At 46.7% G+C, this 19,796-nt stretch overlaps 1 protein-coding gene and 1 long non-coding RNA gene across 4 annotated transcripts in view; one reads left to right on the forward strand and one right to left on the reverse strand.

Annotated features, from left to right (window-relative positions):
- Nucleotides 1-9,048, reverse strand: part of LOC142069491 (uncharacterized) — a 72,041-nt gene extending 62,993 nt beyond the window's left edge. The window contains exon 1 of the long non-coding RNA XR_012665342.1: nt 8,700-9,048. This is a non-coding gene — a long non-coding RNA (uncharacterized LOC142069491). The remainder of the gene's footprint in view (nt 1-8,699) is intronic.
- The window catches only part of PRMT8 (protein arginine methyltransferase 8), a 101,480-nt gene continuing 88,650 nt past the window's right edge, over nt 6,967-19,796 (forward strand). The window contains exon 1 of one of the 3 annotated variants that reach the window (XM_048823337.2): nt 6,967-7,931. In XM_048823337.2, coding sequence (XP_048679294.1) covers nt 7,857-7,931 — 75 coding nt within the window. In that variant the 5' untranslated portion in view covers nt 6,967-7,856. The remainder of the gene's footprint in view (nt 7,932-19,796) is intronic. The other 2 variants (XM_048823331.2, XM_048823325.2) reach the window with 2 other exon arrangements.

Consider the following 19,796-nt stretch of genomic DNA (forward strand, 5'->3'; position numbering starts at 1 on the left):
ACATATGTGGGGCAGGGAGTGGGGCTCAGACACCTCCAGGGGAACAATGACACCCCCCCCCCCCCAGATCCCATGAAGGGGTTAGGGAGTAGGGCTCAGACATCCCCAGAAAGGCCAAACCCTTGAAGAACCTGGCTTACACAAGGAGGCAAGGAAGGGGAATCACACCCCTATAGATGGGCAGAGCCGCCCCCCCCCCATCCTGGCACATTCACAGGGGCAGGAAGCAGGGCTCAGACACCACCAGTGGGGACAGGGACCCGCAGATTACATGGGGGATAGGGAGAGGGGCTTAGATCCCCACAGATCCTGGCACACACAGAGAAGGAGAGAATGTGGGACTGACAGCTGCCCCTGCCCCTATTCTCCCCCAGTTCCCCTGCCATGCATCTCCCTGTCCCCTTCCCAGTGTTCCACCCCCTCACCTGACTCTCTCAGCCCCTCTTAACCCCCCATACCCATTCCCATTTACCCCTCCCCTTGATGCAGCCCCAAACTCCTCTCACCCCTATTCCCCCCCACTCTAAATGCCCCTTCCCCACCAGTAAGCATTTGTGTGTGTAACTTTTTTTTACAAAAATACTTTGATTATCTTCCCCCCAAATTAAAAACAAACAAACCCTCTTAACAGAGACAGATTTTAGCAATATACCTCCCAACCTTTTCCAGACTTCTTCTGCCCGAGGCCTTAAACCACCTGGTGTTGAATTTTTGCGGCTAACAATCCTTTTAACACCTCTATCTGTGCATGCTGATTGTGATCTATTAGGATTGAGAATAAACACATGAAGCTTGAAAGGAGCCTAACTGGAGAAGCAAAATCTTTTTCAAATACTGTTTTAATTTGATTTCTCCCAAAGGGCTGGTGGGTGCCCTTGCATGTTGAACACCTGGGTGTGATGCTTTGAGCCCTGGTTTGATCTCTATCTATTAAGGAAAAAAGTCACCAGGATCTGTCAACTTTAAGAAAAGCTGTTTTTTCTCTGGGCACTGTATCTCAGGAACCCCTTAGTCAACTGTGCCCAAAATTGACTCATTAACAAACTCCAATGACCACATGAGGAACACCAAATTTCAAGGCAATCTGATTAACCGTTTGGATTTTAGAGCACTAAGAAGAGTCAAGATTTAAACAGAAAGCTGATCTTAACCCTTATCTATAGCTGAGCTGTAATTTTTAGGCAGAGGAAATCAAGGGTACCCTGACAATTACTGACCAGTAATATTAACTTCAGTATCTGGTAAATTATCAGAATCACTTATAAAACAAATTTCTGAATATTCCAGAGGAAAATAAATGGATAAATATTAGTCAGCACAGGTTTATCAAAATTAGATCATGTCAAATGCACTTAGAGGGCAAAATTTTCAGCTTGTATAAATCAGCGTAGCTCCATTGACTTTCTGATTTACAAAGACCTGTGTCTTTCTTTGATACGATCAGTAAAGCTGGTCAGGAATTTTTTGATTAAATTGAAAAATGCTGATTTGTAAAACTGAAACTTTTCATGGGAAAAGGTCAGTATTGACGAATTTTCTGTTTTGAAAAATTTGGAATTTTTGGGGGGAAATTGTCAAAATTTTTGAAATGAAAAGATCTGTTTTTGGGTTTGAAATGACTTTTTGTTGAGGAATTGAAGTTCATTTATAGTAAAATAAATAAACAAATAATAAACAGTCAAAAACAAAAAAGAGAGAGAAGGTGGGTGAGGTAATATTGCCTGTACCCCTCCCTCTGCTGAGGTGTCTGCGTGGGAGCGCTGGGGAGACACTGGTAGAGAAGAAGCTGGGGCCACGTGCCCTCTCATAGCCCAGTTCTTCACCTCCACACACGAAGAGGAGAAGCGAAAGGGGAGTGCCAAGGCCCAATGCTTCCTTCTGCTGTCAGGGAAAAAGTAGGAGAAGGATTGGCCTTTCCCAGCCTGGTCCTTTTTTCTCCTGTTTCTCCCACAAATATGAGAAGTATTGAGGATGGGGAACTTTCCTGGTCAAATCCTTCTCATACTTGTTGAAAAAAAGGAATGGGGAGGAGGGAGACTACTCTTCTGTTGAACCCTTTCAAACCTCCAGCCTTCCCTTTACTTCCATTCTCCTGCTGCCACCCTATGCTTCCTTCTCCTGCTCCTTTTCTACAGCTCCCTACATTCTCCCTCTTTCCTTCCTGCCTTCTCTTCCACTCTTCTCCTGCCCCACCTGTCTCCTGTTCTTCCTTCCAGTCTCCTTTCCTTGCTGTGTGAGACCCTCTCGTCCTTTCTCCAGTCTTCTGTTGTTGAACTTAATGTTAGTCCCTGGAGCACTGTCATGGTCCTATTGGAAGCGCTCCCACACTGGTTGTGGCTATGCCAGCTCCATTTGAACCCTCGCAGCAGCAGACCTGCTTTGAATTCTTCCAGATTAGTAATTTTACAGGAAAAGCTGCTATCAGTGGTTTGAAATAATTTGTGGTAGTGACAACACTCCATACCTACTTCTGTAACTCTGGATGTCAATTATCCTAGCTGTTTTTACACCAGTTGTAGATTAACACTGCAGCCAGGTATTCTAGCCGTGTCATTCATGGATACAGATGTGTGTGTATACTTGGGCTGAAAAGTGGCTGCCACTGAGGTACAGAGCCCACTGGGAGTCATATTTTCAGTTCAAAGGAGCATTACTTTCCCCCAGGAACTAAAACCACCAGTCAATCTGTCTTTTGTTTTTTAAAGTATTGTAATATATGGGCTACAGCTTCCTTGGCTTACCTCATGGGGTCATGTGAATAAACAATAATACATAATTCTTGTACAGTCTTTTTATCAAGTAAAGTAGGTCTCAAAGTACTTTACAAAGGAAGTCACTATCATTATCCACATTTTACTGATGGGGAAACTGAGGCACCGAGAGGTATGTGACTTACCACATGTCACTCAGCAGGCCAATGGCAAAGCCAAGAATAGAACCCAAGTTTCCTCAGTCCCAATTCAGTGCTCTACCCACACTGTGACACTCAGCCAATACCAGAGCTCCAGCAATCACAGCACCTACCACCTTGGAGAAATGAAAGTAAAAAAATTCTTGTATCCACCCCGCCCCCCTTTTTATGCTTTATGGACTTCACGTGCATTATTTATTTAAAATCAAAATGTTTTGGCCATCTCCTGGAAGTGTTATAAATAAATTAATGTACTTTTATTGTTTATGTCTTGCTTAATGTCTGAAACAAAGCACACGTACCAGGAATATGCCCCAAGTTCAGCACTTAAAGTCAATTTTTCTCTCTGATGTCAAGGGGAGTTGCATGTACAAATCTGAGGGCAGAATTTAATTCTAGGCATTAGGCAGTGTGTCTTTGCTATCAAAGTGCTGCAGCATCAAAATGTGAGACATTTCCCTGCCTCTTAGTTGGAGTTCAGAGCCCCCCCCCATATGAATAATTCACTCCTGCAAGGGATGACTTTTTCCCTTGACTAATACATGTACTTCTGAAGAACAAATCATTTGCCTTTGGTATAAAGTAGATGGCCCCAAGTAGCATGGGGTTTCAAAACATTTTCCTAGACCCCCTCTCTTTAAGGTCACATAGTACTATGAGGAGGGAATGGTGTGTTGGAAGCTCTTGTGAGGGGTCAGGCCTTCACAGGAGCTCAGCACTCAACAACTCTCATTTCAGTATCTTAAGTGACAAGATTTTCATTGGAGCTGCTGGGTGTTGAGCACTTTTGAAAATCTGTCTCTTCATTTAACTGCCTAAACGGGAGCTGAGCTCTTTTGAAATCCTTGGCATACCTATCCGAATGGAAGCTACTGGATACAGAGCACTTTTAAAAACCTGCCTCTTATTTATCTGCCTAAATACAGATAAATACATATGGTGGGTATGTCTACGCTGGCAGAGATACAGCGCCGGCAGTTGCAGCACCGCTCAGAGAGCGCTGAAGGGAAACTGCTGTTGTGTGTTCACACTGTCAGCTGCCTGCGCAATAGCGCGTTCACACTTCGGGCACTTGCAGCAGTATTCAGAGCGGTGCGCTCTGAGCAGCTATCCCACAGAGCATCTCTTCCTCTTCCGCCGCTAAGAGTTGTGGGAAGGCGGAGGGGGTCACGGGGCACCGTGGGTCCTGTCCCAATGCCCTGTAATGCATTGCTTCACATCCCAGCAATCCCTGTGCTTCCGTCCGCATTTGGCGCCATCTTTCAATGGTTTGTGCACTGCGTGCTCTGCCTCTTCGGTCTGCAGGAATGGATCCTGCACTGTTTACCAGTATGCTGCTCGCTCTGACTAACGCAACACGAAATTGCTTGTGGCATTCACGGAGGTGCTGACCACAGTAGAACGCTGCTTTCAGGCTTAGGAAAGAAGCACTGAGTGGTGGGATCACATCATGATGCATGTCTGGGATGATGAGCAGTGGCTGCAGAACCTTTGGATGAGGAAAGCCACATTCATGGGACTGTGTGGCGAGCTTGCCCCAGCCCTGCAGCGCAAGGACACGAAAATGAGAGCTGCCCTGCCATTGAAGAAGCACCTGGTGATTTAACTGTGGAAGCTGGCTACTCCAGACTGCTATGGATCGGTCAGCTCTTTGTAGAACTGGCAGCTTGTGGGCTCAGCACCGATGTGGCAGTTTGCCTCCCGAGCCTCGTGGTAGGTGTTCTGCAGCTCCTTCGCTTTGACCCTGCACTGCAGTGTGTCCTGGTCATGGCCTCTTTCTGTCATGCATTGTGAAATCTGTCCATAGGTATCATGATTCCGATGGCTGGAGCGCAGCTGGGACTGGACAGCCTCCTCTCCCCAAATGCTGATGAGGTCCAGCAGCTCGGCATTGCTCCAAGCGGGGGATCGCCTGGTGCGTGGAGCAGGCATGGCCGCCTGGAGAGATGCACTGAGACTACTGCACGCATCACCGAGCAAACAGGAAGGGGACTTTCAAAATTCCCAAGGAATTTAAGGCGTGGGGTTCATGGTTGGTCACCTGAGGGCAGGGCAGTAGAGTTCAAACTGATGACCAGAGAGGCGAGAAGAGGCATTGTGGGACACCTCCCGGAGGCCAGTCACAGCGCTGTAATCGACCAGGGTGTCTACACTGGCACCGCAGCGCTGTACCCCAGGCACAGAAAGCCGCACGCCTCTCGTCGGGGCGGGTTTTTTACAGCGCTGCAATTGCGCAGTTTCTGTGCACTAAATGGCTTGGCAGTGTGTGCACCGCGGGAGTTACAGTGCAGAAAGCTGCATTGCTGGGCAGAAACTTGCCAGGGTAGACAAGGCTGGTGTGGTCTGTCTAAAGGAGTTAGTAGCATAATTTTTGGCTGGGTATATTACTCATAAATAGGGAAACCACCATTGAGCTACGCAGATCATCCCAAACTCATGCTGATAAAAACTTCACACCACCTGGTATTCTGTATGTGACAGAGCATTTGGCAACTGTTTTAGATTTAAACTTTTATTGGGTTATTTTGATTACTCTGAGTTCAACTGTACAAAGCTCTGGGAACGCCGGAAAAACCTTTAAAATGATCTAAAAACTTTTTAAAGCAAAAATTGTCTCCATTTTAAGAGCCAACATCAGAGGAGCTTCAAGTTCTCTATGTGTGTCCCACTGGAAAAAGAGAATGCCCCATTTCTAGCTCTGCCAGGGTGCTTCAACCTCTTATTGGTACTATACTGAATCTTGCAGTGTGATTTGGGGCAGGGTTTAAATTCCACATTTGGGAGGAGAAGGAAACATTTTTCTGAAAGGATCATTTAAAAAAAATGGCAGCTGCTTGAAACTACTAAGAGGTTTGGCATGTTAGGATAATATGGGGTGGGTTAGTGGGCAGCCAAAGGTATAAGACAAATGGATGATTTATCAAATGGCTCTGCAATTTTTCACAGGGGTATCACCTCCAGTTACCTGGTATGAGTCTAATACATTACTCTGTAATTTAACTCATAGCATCATGGCCACCTATGTGGTATATGTTTATGTGTCACATCTCCTTGCAATTGATCACATGGCTAGAATCTCCAGTTCCTTGGTATGTATGTATACATTTATCACGTCCCTGAAATTTATCACATGGCTTCCATCTCCGCTTAAGGGGGGAGTAGTTGCATCTCTGTGTGAGTGAGCATATAAAAAATGTCCCCACCTTTTCCCTCTACTTGTTTCCGTTGTCCTGCCGGTTTAGCCCCATTCCTGTGGGGAGAAGGCAGCGCAACCACTCTGGCTGTCGGCTCCATAAGTCACTAACACCTCCCCCAGGAATATCCCTGCCTCCTGTGCACGCATGGGCTCCTGTTGCTCGCATTGCATCTGATATGTTGCCAGCATTGCAGAGGTCAGCTAAGGATAAACTCTTCTTGCACTCTTTTGTTACAGGAGATTATAAAAGAGGCTGCGCAAAAAAATATCTGTCAAAATGAGAGAAGGATAAAGAGCAGGGGAGTGGGGGTGGGTGGGGGGATATGCATGTGTGTACTAAAAAAGGCACCCAAAGAAATGTTTAAGCCTCTTTGGACGTATGTTGGCCTGACGGGTAGACATGAGTTAGGACAACGCATGGTAGTGAAGTTGGTCAGGTACTTAAATCCAACGTGAAATAAACCCCTCTAGCTTTATTTTCTCACCCCGCTCCCCCAACGAGATCAACACGATCACAGCGGGTTGGAGATCAACACTGGACTAAAGTGAAGACCCAGGAATGCATTGTGTAACATACACCCCCCTCCCGCCCCTAGAGCCACCAAAACGAGCCAGGCAAATCTAGCTCCGCTGTAAGACCACATGAATCTAAAAGGTGGTGGGAGAGGAAGAACCAGAGAAACGTGCGGGAAGGGGGGCACTTAGCGACAGTTCCCAGGGAGGAGGATGGACATAGGGAAGGGCTTGACAAACAAAAACGCTTGTTCTGGCTTTGCGGAGTAGCTGTGCTCAGACAAGGGCGATCTTTCTGCACCTGGAGTCTGTTTGGGAGGCAGGCTCAGGCTAGATGTAAGTCAGGAAACAGCAGCTGGGAGGAAGAGGCACACGCACAAAACCAGAGCGAAACAGGCTTCCTCCAAAGCCAAAGAGAAAAGAAGCCGGAGCAGAAGGAGTTAATGGGCTGACCCATAAAATCCTTCTCAAGGGCAGCGAGGCTTTGGAAAGAAAAGTAGGGCTGATCCGAAGGGGTGGGGGCGAAGGAAGGAAGAAAGTTGTGAGTGTGTGTGTGTGTGTGTGGGGGGGGGGAACTGATATAATTGTGCCTCCCAAGAAAGGTACAGGAGATCAACTCGCAGAGTAGGACAGGAGCCCAGCCCAAGAACAGGAAGGGGATGCTGCTTCCTTTTGAAGATAGCCACGGAAAGAAGCTAGCAAATGCTTTACCAGCGTGAGCAGTGTGGGCTCCTTCCTTAAAAGCAAGTTTTCTGGAGTGGAGACTTAGAGAGAGAGAGAGAGGAGCCCAAAGAAGAAAGGAAGGGGCTATGGTTTCCTGGCCCCGCTGCTTTGTCTCTGTCTCCCTCTGCCTCTGGAAGATTAGCCACAGGACACAAAGATGCCCCGCTGGTCACTGCACGCCCAAGTTCAGTTTAGTTGGTGCTTCTTGCCTTTTTAGCCCGATCGCTTTCTCCGAGGGAGCAGGACGCGCAGCCCGGCAGCCTTTAGTGTAAGCTGAAGAGGGGGTTGCCTCCTAACTCATCTCAAGAGCTTGGTGGAGGCGGAAAAGAGGGGGAAAGGGAAGAAGAGCTTGGAAGTGTCAAAGGAAAATTGGTGCCAGTGGAGGCAGCAGAAAGGACAAAAAGCAAATTAATTTGTTGCCTTTTTGTGCGTGTGCCAGGTTTTGGAGATCTTAAAAAAAAAAAAAAAAAAAAAAGCACACAGCCCCAAGCCCCAACCCCTTGGCTGGCTCTTATGGGAATGAAACACTCCTCCCGCTGCCTGCTCCTAAGGAGGAAAATGGCGGAGAATGCTACTGAGAACACCGAGGTAAGGAAGCGAGGCACAGGGACCTGTCCCCCGGACCCCCATCCCCGGACACACCCCCCCCGCGAGCAGCAGCAGGTGCAAAACTTTCCCCGCGCCTTCTGCTTGCTCCTGCCACGGTGGCGGCTGCGTTTTTGCATGGCCCCTGCTCTGGCTGGGTTCCTCGCGAGCAGTGCGTCCAGCCCTACATGGCAAGAACTTTCCGCCTCAATTTGCCCTGCCCTCCGGCGGCAGGCTTTGATCCGAAGCAGCTCCAAGTGCTTTGCGGCTCGGGCAAAGGAAGCGCTGGGCTCTTGGGCCGTTCCTGGACGGAGCAAACGCTCCTCAGGCAAGCGCTGGGCAGCCGGGTGTGCAGGGGGCTGGGGAGGGGAGGAGGGGCGCCGTCTCCGGACAGCTCCGCGAGCTCCGAGTGGTTTTGTTTGGGGGGGGGGGAGGCAGAGCTCCGCAGCATCCCGGGCAGCTCTTCGCAGACCTGCCAGGGAGTTAGGCAGCCGGGTGTCTGCAGCACCTGGGAGAGCTCCGAGCGCGGCTGCCAAGGGGAAGGAAGCAGAGCCCCCGGCTCCGCGTGCAAGCTGGCGGGTTGGCCGGGGCGGTGGAGAAGGCTCTCGCATGGCTTGGTGAGCCGCCCCTAGGAGCTCTCCAGGGTGCTGCAGAGAGAGAGAATATTTTCGCGTTAGCTCCGTGTCCGTTAGCAGCCTCCCCCAGCCTTGCCCTGCTTTCCTCCGGAGACGCGTCCGAGCGGTAATGGGGTCAGTAGCACCTGATACTCACTGAGCTCGCCGTGACCTGGCGGAGGCTTTCCAGGGGCTGTGGCTCGTCTCTTGCTCCCGGGGGAAAAGAGGCAGAATCAAATCCTCCGGCTGCCTGCCTGTGGGAGAGCGAGCGAGCGCCAAACGCTCGGCTTCTATTAATAGGCTATGCCCAGTGCTCTTGCTGAATATTTAACTTATGGTTACCCGATATGCAGCGCCGTGAAATGTGTATCCATCATGGTACTGCATGCTAACCAACTCACACTCCTATTCCGCTTCAGCCTCTCTCTCTCACACACACAGCTGACCTCCATTCTCTTAATATCCCTGCAGAGGTAAGGCACGAGCCCGAGCTTCTGTCTGTTTCCCCTCTTTTACCGCTATTTAAAAGGGATTAGCCCCAAACCCCCTCCGTCTCCCTTGCAGTGAATCCTAACAGCGTCTGCGTGGTAGGGACACTAATCTCTGCAAACGGGTGTGTGTGGTAAAGGTCCAGGGACGTGCTTCACTCGCCCTGCTATGAGAAGAGCGGAGTTGTCTTAAACGAATATAATTCCAGCAATAAATCAAAGGAGCATGCCTGCTCCTGCGTTACAACCCCCTCGAGTACCGTGGTAGAAGAGGCTGCTATAAATAGCAAGGAGTCAGGCAGCACATCTGTAAACTGTCCTAGTACGGATGGCACGTACTGTACCAGAGGTCCCAGATTCCTGCCCAGTACTGGAGGCAGAGGAGATAAGCCCAGCTGCTTACTTTTAGAACCCTTCATTGTCCTTAAATGGGGGCGGGGGTGCGGGGAGGGACACATGAGCTGAACGCATTAACTTTCTCTCTTCCATCTAAACTTGATATCGATGCATTTTGGGCGGGGGGGGGGGGTCTATCCCCTCTCCTGCTGTCTTGTGCAACGCTGCACCCACTGCATTATGCATCTGCAGGGATGGCTTTCTTAAAAAAAATGCACTCGGAAAGGAAGTGTATCCTGGTTACGGGCTAGGTTTTTTGCTCGTTATAATCCATGCAAATGCAAGATTTGTGAAACGAGAGCAAAATTATAGACTGGACTAGTGCAGATAGACATTTTCTATTGTATATATTGCCAGCAAGGATGCATTGATAACATCTGGTAAAATATTGTCTCGTTTATTAGCTTATTAATTTTCAGCTGTTAACGTTTCTTAATTTTTAAAAAGGAGAGAGCGAGAACGAGAGCCCCACATAATTAGAAATGCAACAGATTAAATATTGGTGTATTTTTGAAACTAGTTAACTATCAAACATCCTTATTCAGTAAAACCATAAGATGCCGAGTTGGGGCTCAAACCTGCATTCCCTGAGCCTCCCTCCCCAAGCTCATCCAGAAGCCAGGGGCTGTTTTGGAAGCAGAAAGAATGTAAGATAGGGCCCTTGGTTTGTGTTCTTATCATAATGAAGTTATGTAGTATCCTCAATTGGTGTCAACTGACTCCACCTGAAGTCAATGGAGTGACACTGATTTACATCAGCTGGTGATCTGGCCCATACTCTTAATTTTCTAAAGCACTAAGGTACTAGGGTGACAGGCAGTATATAAAAAAAGTGAGACACTCAGACAGATGAGCAGTTAAAACAGTTAACAAATAGCCAAAACATCACTGCCAAATTATTCTAAAATCACCTGGGTCTTACTCATATTGATCTGAAGCTCTTAATAAGACAATTACATACATTTAGCATTACCATTTTGTGATAAAGGACAGTGGATTACAGAAATTCACCACACATATAACAGCATTATCTAAGATCATCCTGGCTACAAATACTGTATGTCAAGCACTTTTCTTATACCGTACTGAGTTTAAAAAAAAGAAAGAAAAGAAATATAGACCCAGTCCCAGAAACTCCTGCTCATGCGAGAAACCGCAGTGAAATAAATGGGACTACTTGTGAGTAAAGGAGGACTATTCATGCCAGTAGGGGATTTACAGGATTAGGCCCATATTTTATCAATTTCTAGACATTTACAGTGTTAACACTGTTTTATATGCACTATGGGCTAGACCCACAAAGGGATGTCGGTGCCAAAATGCCACTTTAGGCATCTAACACAAAAATTTAGATCAACTCCCCTGCTCAGCTGCTGACTAACCCTGTAGACACTTACATTCTTTAGATGCCAACGTTGCCCTGGCAAAGTCAACATGGTGCCTAAATTTCTGTGTGTGGGCATGCACAAATCTGTCTAAATCCTGTTGCTGCTTGGCTTCTCAGCACCTAAGCCCTAGTGGGATCCTCAAAATCCCCCACCTATCTTGTCTGTGGGGCCTGATCTAGAAGGGATTTTTAGAGGCCACTTAAGAGCACACCTACTGCATTGCCCCCGGCACAAAACAATACTGGAGGAGCAGGTGGTGCCCCCCACTAGTAGAATTTGTTCCGCTTTGTATAAAGAATGCGATATTCATTGGGTCAGGATGAGAGACTGAGGATGACTCTATACCCCAGTGGTTAGGGCACCCACCGGGGAGACCCAGGTTCCAGCTCCAATAAATGTTTATTTTATATTCAGTGAAACAACTTCAACACGAGAAATTGAGAGAGCCCTACATCAGAATATGCCATAGCCCAGGTAGTAGGGAAATCACCTGGAGGTAGGAGGGCTGGGGCCAAGTACCAGCTCTGACCACTGGACTACAGGGTATAAGGTCATCACCTCCTCCTGAGTTTTTTCTTTTTTTTTGAGAAAGAACTGAGCTGGCTTGGGTACTTAACGGCTTCACAGCTGTGAAGCCCAGGTGGAGATCGGCATCTTCCTCCAGTCCAAATGTAGGCACCTAACTCTATTTGAGGGCCAAGGCTTGGCCACACCCTTGTCCTCAACATTTCACTTCTGGCTAGCTTAGGTGGCCCCCTGCTCAGCGTGCTGGCTTCTCTGAATCACACGCAATCACCGACATGAAGGTCACTATCTTACAACAAAAAAACTTCAAATCCAGACTCCAGTGAGAAACTGCTGAATTGGAATTCATTTGCAAATTGGATACTATTAATTTAGGCTTAAATAGAGACTGGGAGTGGCTAAGTCATTATGCAAGGTAGCCTATTTCCCCTTGCTTTTTCCTACCCCCCCCCCCCAGACGTTGTGCTTAAACTTGGATTTACACTTGGAGAGTGGTCAGTTTGGATGAGCTATTGCCAGCAGGAGAGTGAGTTTATGTGTGTGTGTGTGTGTGTGTGTTCCCGGGGGGAGGGGGTGAGAAAGCCTGGATCTGTGCTGGAAATGACCCACCTTGATTACCATGCACATTGTAGGGAGAGTGGTCACTTTGGATGAGCTATTACCAGCAGGAGAGTGAGTTGGTGTGTGTATGGGGGTGGGGGGGTGAGAAAACCTGGATTTATGCTGGAAATGGCCCACCTTGATTATCATGCACATTGTGAAGAGAGTGGTCACTTTGGATGGGCTATTACCAGCAGGAGAGTGAGTTTGTGTGTGGGGGGGCGGAGGGTGAGAAAACCTGGATTTGTGCTGGAAATGGCCCAACTTGATGATCACTTTAGATAAGCTATTACCAGCAGTACAGTGGGGTGGGAGGGGGTATTGTTTCATGGTCTCTGTGTGTATATAATGTCTACTGCAGTTTCCACGGTATGCATCCGATGAAGTGAGCTGTAGCTCACGAAAGCTCATGCTCAAATAAATTGGTTAGTCTCTAAGGTGCCACAAGTACCCCTTTTCTTTTTGCAAAGACAGACTAACACGGCTGTTACTCTGAAACCATTCTTAGGAGTCTAATTCTCCCCATGCAGTATGTGGGGAGCCAGAGTGCCTAACCTCGGGCTGAGGCTTCCGCTGGGTACCAGGGCAGCTGAAGTTACTCATTGCAATGCTGAGTGTAAGTCCCCTTTGTGGATATAGTCCTATGGGCCTGATTCAATGTCCAGTGAAGTGAAGGAGAGCCCCACCATTGACTTCAATGGGCATTGTATCAAGCCCTGTATTTATGTATGAGAAGGCCATTCGAGCTCTATTTGCCAACATTTCTACAAAGAAATTCATTTGCAGGGCCTTTTATATTTCTTTATTTATATAGCACCCTGGGTGCGCATGGTGCTTTACAGAAAAATAAAAGACGGGGGGCTGAAACCAAAAGCCCTCTGTGCATAGTATTCACAGTGAAGTCAATGGAAGCTCATCTCATGGCTGGCTTGTAAGATTTGGCTCAGGTCTCTGCCTGACGAGTGTACAGTCCAAAAGCCAATACTGCAGAGCTTTATTCTCAGGAACCATCCCACTGACTTCAGTGTAGGGCTATTCATGTGAATAGGGCTTTGGGATCAGTGCCTCAATTATGGGACTGATCTTATAAATCCTTATTCACATGACCAGTCCCATTTACATCAGTGGGGCTGCTTATGTGAGTAATGGGTTCAGAAATGGGCCCTATAGCAATAATGGAAGACAGAAAGATAGAAAATATAGGGAAGGGAGAAATTGCTTTTGGAAGAGCATTTATGCAAAGTGTCCCAAAAATCCCTATTGTTGCACTTGCATGGATTGCTTGGTCTATTCTTTTAATGTGAATGGGCATGGAGGAAGGAGATGTCAGTTCTAGAGCTGAGTTTAGCAATGGAAAACAAGTCTAAAGACATGAGATTTCAGGAGGAGACGGTGTGTGCTTGATACATAGTCTTATAGAGTGTAAGGCCAGAAGGGACCACCACATTATCTAATCTGACCTGCTATACATCACAGGCTCCCAGTACCACCCAGCACCTGCACACTAAGCTGAACAACTGAAACAAGACCAAAGTATTACAATTGTCAGGAAACTTGACAATTGTGTGCCACAGGCAGAGACTAGGAGAGACTGAGATGCACCAGTGCCTGAGGCTTCTGGAATGTCAGGGAAATAATTAAGTGAGATGTACAGAGATAATCCTGGCAAATGACCCACACCTATGTGCTGCAGAGGAAGACTAAAAAACCCCAGCGTCACTGCCTATTTGACTTGGGGGAACATTCCTTCCCGACCCACATATGGCAATCAGTTAGACCCTGAGTATATGAGCAAGAGCCAGCCAGCCAAGTACCCGAGAGAGAGAATACTCAAAGTCACCTCAGAGTCCCTGGCCCACTCTGTCTATCTCCATTTGTGACCAACTTTGATACTTCAGAGGAAAGAAATTAAAAAAAAAAAAATCTCCCAGCATACATTGGCAGGAACAAAATTCCTTCCTGATCCTTGTCAGTGGCTGTTCAAGGTGCAGGGAGTAGTGTGAAAAAAAGGCATGAAGGCATGAGTGATACAAGGACTTTATAACCTGACTGCTATAGTGATAGGGGTTATATACATAGCTGAAGTCTAAGTCCCCTGTAATAAACCGTCCAATGATTATACTCATCCACCTGTACCATTTACATCTCTGACTGATGTCATAGTCCATAGGCTGTGGATTTGGGGGCAGGAGTACATGGGCCAGGGCCCAACCACTTCTTGGCTGGATCAGACGTGTGTGTGGTGTTGCAACCCTGTGTGCCAGATTGCAACACCACTCATTCAAATTTGGATGGGGTGGGTGTAGGGGTTTATGGGCTGAGGAGAGGAGGGTCAGGTTGCTGGTGGTGATGAGGTGTCTGAGAGGGGAAGAGGAGGGTCAGGCAGGGGGAGAAATCTATGCCCCCCACTTTACTGCATTTTGCAGTCCCTGTAATAGCCCTATTTTTATTACGATAGAACCTAGATGCTCCAGCTGAAACCGGGCTCCTATTGTGCTAATTGCTGTACAAGCACACAGCATGGCAGCCTGTGCCCTGAAGACCTCAACATCTAAAGAGATTAACTAAAGGATGGGAGAAAGGAAGTACTAATATCCCCATTTTATGGATGGGAAACAGATAGATTAAGTGATCTGCTAAAGGTCACACAGGATGTGTGTGGAAGAGCCAAGAAATTAATCTCTTGAGTCCCAGTCTAGTGCCTCAACTCATAGACTTTAACATCAGAAGGGACCATTGTGATTATCTAGTCTGAGCTCCTGCACATTGCAGGCCACAGAACCTCACCCACCCACTCCTGTAATAGACCCCTAACCTCTGGCTGAGTTACTGAAGGCATCAAATCATAGTTTAAAGACTTCAAGTTACAGAGAATCCACCATTTACATCAACCTCCCTCTATACTTACAGAAAGTCCTGGTTCTCTTCCATGGGTACAGAGGGCCACAGACACAATGAAAATCATGTGATTCTGCTGTACCCCCTGGTATGCAGGATGCCAGTAGTCCTTAAATATGGATGTGAACTCTGAATACTGCAGAGCCCAGATCTGTGAAAGCTCCTTCTCTGCCACGGTGGATGAAGACATTAAGGTGGTCTGTGTTAATGAGAAGCTCAGTGGATCTGCAACCACACAAATCCACCAGCCACCCCACTATGGATGGATGAGTGGGAAAACTGTGACGGCTACTTGCAGCCCTGAGTCTCCACAATTACTTTGTGGCTCATGAGTACGATTTCATTTCCCAGGCACTCCTGTGGCATGGGATTTGCCTTTCAATGAGTAATTAAAGTAAAACTCAACACAAACTAAAAACCTATTAGGAAGATTTTTGCTATTGCAAGAGGCAGCATGGCCTAGTGGCTAGATCATTGGTTTGGGACTGAAAAGACGCAGATTCTATTCCTGGCTCTGCGGCTGGCCAGCTGGTTGACCTTGGACAAATCATTGTCTCAGTTTCCTCGTCTGTAAAATGGGATAATGATATTGACATCCATTGTAAAGTGCTCTGAGACCTACTGATGAAAAACACTAGATAAGCATAATGTTATTTGTTTCAGTACATGACTTCAGAACTCCATGCATGAAAGAATACCGCCGAATGAAAGTTGCTTACACCAAGAGAGATGGGACAGGAGGGTAGTGGAAGTGATGATGGACTCTGACTCATTCTGAGGCACAGTGCCAGCCGGGTTGTAGCATGTCACCACTGAGAAAACAGCTTGTGACATGTCTTTCAACTGTATTGAGCGGTCACGTGTCCCAGAATCTTTTAACACTGGAGAGCAGACAGTTGCAATGCCAGCTGTGATGATAAACAGCGTATCTGAGTTGTATGGACCAGATCCTTAGCCCATGCTCCAGTCAGAGCTGTCCGGGAAACAGTGTTCCCATCCTGTGGGAGTTTGAGATTTTGAATATTTTTCTCATCCCAAATCAGGACTAAAAGTCAAAATTGTGAAAATGTTTGTGAATCGATACACCAAAAACCATTTCAGCTTGGGTCAAGTGTTTTGATAATTTTGAAACTTAGGTTAAAACAGGTATTGACTTGGGAGAGTCGTGGAAATTGACCCTGCCCTGCAACTACTTTTGATTTCAACAAATCAGCATTTTCTGATAAAAAACCCATATTTTTTTCCAGAGACGTCCCAGCTAGCTCTACTCCAGCTGCTTTGTGCTGCTGAGACAGTGAAAAGCAGCCAGAAAGTTATCCTAAAGGGGCACCTGAGAATTCCCACTGACACAGGGGAATGTTCAAGTAGTGTAGAGCTTGATTAGGGAGCAAAGCAGAGCGCATCCCATTCCATCTTATCCTCAGCTGGTGCCTTGCCTCTGCAGCCAGTATAACTTAGACTACCCCTTCAGATGCTCTAATTTATAGTGGGGGCTGTTTTGGTTTTTAGCCAGTCCAGGATTGGGGGAATGGAACTCTGGCTGAGAACCACGTTCCCCTCCCCACTCCAGTTGTGCAGGACATACATTTGGCTCAGGTGAGGATTATGCCCAGTGTAATTAAATGCTCTCTATCCCTACTCAGAATTAATACAACGTTCAGGGTTGTGAAATCAAACACTAAAAAGTCAGGACATTCCCAGAATTAGGGCATCTCCTACATTGTTATCCTGTCTCATTATAATGAAGGTATTTTGGGGTGTGCATTAATAATATAAAATAAGATCCAGGAATGTTTATATTTAATAAGAATCATAGAACTTAGAGATAGACAAGACCTACTGGATCCTCTGGTCTGTTTCCTTGCCAGTATAGGGTCATTCACTATAGCACATTTGTTGATGTCCGGTCTAATTACTCATATTGTCAAGGCCCGGCTTGACAAAGCCCTGGCTGAGATGATTTAGTTGGGGATTGGTCCTGCTTTGAGCAGGGGGTTGGACTAGATGACTTCCTGAGGTCCCTTCCAACCCTGATATTCTATGATTCTATATGCTGTTTTGTAGTGTAGAATGTGCTGTTTGTCCTGGGGTCATTAAGGGATGGATTGTGCTTGCTTTGAGGCTGTTGTTGTTCTACACTAACCCAAGAGAGCTCCAGGAGTGTGCATGGAGGAGTGCATGGAGAGTGTGTATTCTTCACAGGAACATGGGAATTGCCGTCCTGGATCTGAGCTTTGGTCCACCTAGTTCAGTGTCCTGTCTCTGACAGTGACTGGCACTAGATGGTTCAGTAGGCAGATGGGGGATAACCTTTAGGATGGACCAATCTGCTGCCGCTTGGGTGGCTGGGTCAGAGTGGAGAATGGAATTAGTACTTTTGCCTCCCTTCCACCCAGCCCTCCTTGCCCTGCTTGTGGTGATTTGTGCTAGGAGGGTAGCAGACTTTTGTTCCCAAAGGTACCGGGAGGGGACAAGGGACAGGGCACGTTCTAGTCATGACATTACACTAACCTCTTTTACTTGTAAACTAGTTTTAGATCACCGATAAAAATAGTAGTGGCCGGTGAATGGCAAAGTCAGTTGCTTTGGGCTCCGATTTCAGAGCATTCTGCTGGTTAGTACGCTGCCCACCAGCTTCAGCAGCACGCTTGACTTTGATCTAGGCTTGGTTCCCCTGAGCTGTGCCAGCACTTGCTTCTGCCTGGCTGTTTATGCGTGGAGAAGCTGCGTAGCGTTCTTTGTGCGCTGCTCCTGAGTGTGGTGCCAGAAGTATTTAATCTAAAGCCTATGGGCAGAGAAGCTGGCTGTTATTCAGAAGACTCATAGGCTGTTTCTGGGAGTTGGAAGCCTAAGTGAATGAGCCAGATAGGAGCTAAATACCTGCAACTCCTATTGACTTCACTGGCCACGCTGGGATGCTCAGCAACAGCACCTGGTTTACAGTCAAGCCTGTATTTTGGGGACTGAAGGGAAGGGCCAGATGGATTTTAAGTTCTGTGATAACTTGGGGTTTCCTAACCCATTTTTCTTTCCTCTGTGGGAATATTCCCTAAATACAATAACATAAAAACACGTCCATATTAAGGAGCAAGGGAACTACTCTTAGAGCCAGATGTGACTCCTCAGCCACTAGCATGTACTGGCATGCTACAGCGGTGCCCTCACAGAGGTACAATGCCACCTGCAGTTCAGCAGTTGCCCACTCTTAGAAAGCATGCAGTGGGCAATCCTCTACCCCTTCTCATGGCCAGCTAATGTCACTTGTGAGTACTGTCTTCATGGAGATTTTGTGTGTCCTGAGCACTGAGAATATGACTGTGTTCTGCTGCTACAGAGGCACAAATGAGTGGAAAGTCCCTTGAGCCTTTTCCCCACCCTTGAGCATCTGCAAAAGCTGGACACAATTTAGCTCCTATAATGTAATAGGAAATTATATGGGCTTTATGATGGAGAGTGTATTGAACCTTGTGGTCCTGGAGATGCCTTTCGCCTCAATCTAATAAAATAAAGACATAATTTTAAAAGGCAGCGAAAATGTTGTCCCTTTTGTCTGCAAACACAAAAATTGAGTCTTGCTTTGAAAAATTGGAATGGAAGATGGATTATTTTGGTTTCATTGGATTAACAATTTGGAGAGCTAGACATCAGAATTGGAAAGGAGGAGGATTCAGACAATCACTGCCAAGACTGCTTTTTTGAAAACTCTGTTAAGTGCAGTGATGGAAAATAATTTCTCCTTGTATTCTGAGAGTGAAACGTTACGGCATCATAAATAAATCTGATTGTCTTGGCTTTCCAGTCAGAAGTGAAGATTCCAGTAACAAAACATATGCAAGGAAATTATGGAGAGAAAAAGTTCTTAGCTGAAATCTTAGACCTGGGCACAATAAATAGAGAAGTAAGCGTTAAGGTTAAGGTGTTGGCCTCGGAATTGGGAACCCACATTTAGCTTCCTGCTTTGCCACAGACTTCCTGTGTGACCATGGGCAAGTAAATGAGGGTACGTATACACTTCAAGCTGGGGATGTGATTCCCAACTCAAGGAGACATGCTAGGACAATGGGAGCTAGTGCGCTAAATATAAAGGATAGCCGTGGCAGCACAAGGGGCTAGCCGACCTGAGTATGTACCCATTTGAGATGCTAGGCACGTACTCAGGCTGGTTAGCCTCTCTATTTTTAGCGTAATAGCTTGATCAGAGCTAGCTAGTGTGGGTATGCCTCCCTGAGCTGGGGATCACACCCCCATCTCAAAGTGTAGATCTACCTTGAGTCTCTCTGTGCCTCAGTTCCCCATCGGTGCATGTAGATAATACCCCAGCTCTACCCTAACAGGAGCATTATAAAGATGGTGAGGCTCTCAGATACTATATAGAGATTAAAGATACTATATACATTAAAGATGGTGAGGCTATCAGACACTATTTATGGATGGGGGCTGTATATAGATCATGTAAGATCTGAGGTATGGGATACACCTACTGTACTTGACTCTGACCTAACTTACAGTGGTATATCAGGAGTAACTCCACTGAAGCCAATGATGTTACACTGGTGTAAATGGAGATCGGAATCAAGCCCATGATGTAGTATCTTGCCTTTTTTCTCCCTCATTCAAGCTCTTTATTAAGTCTCTGGGGGAGTATGCGGAGACAGGACTTGAGTACATTTTCTCTATTGAAACAGAATTTCTGTCTAGCTGCATACAGCAGCTGATGTAAATCAGCATAGTCCATTGAAGTCCATGGAGCTCTGCCAGCTGACACAAGCTGAGTATCTGGCATGTTGTTTTTTCTCCTGCATGCTTTGATGATTTTTCTTATAGTGTTTATGGAAGATGAATATTTTAATAAATAGGGTTTATAAAAAAAATGAATAGTAAACACAGAAATCTATGTTAAACTGATGTTTTGGGTGAAACACTTCTTGTTCATTTATTTACACAGCAAAGATCAGGCCA

This window comes from Caretta caretta, chromosome 1, assembly GCF_965140235.1.
Source record: "Caretta caretta isolate rCarCar2 chromosome 1, rCarCar1.hap1, whole genome shotgun sequence".
Lineage (NCBI taxonomy): Eukaryota > Metazoa > Chordata > Testudines > Cheloniidae > Caretta > Caretta caretta.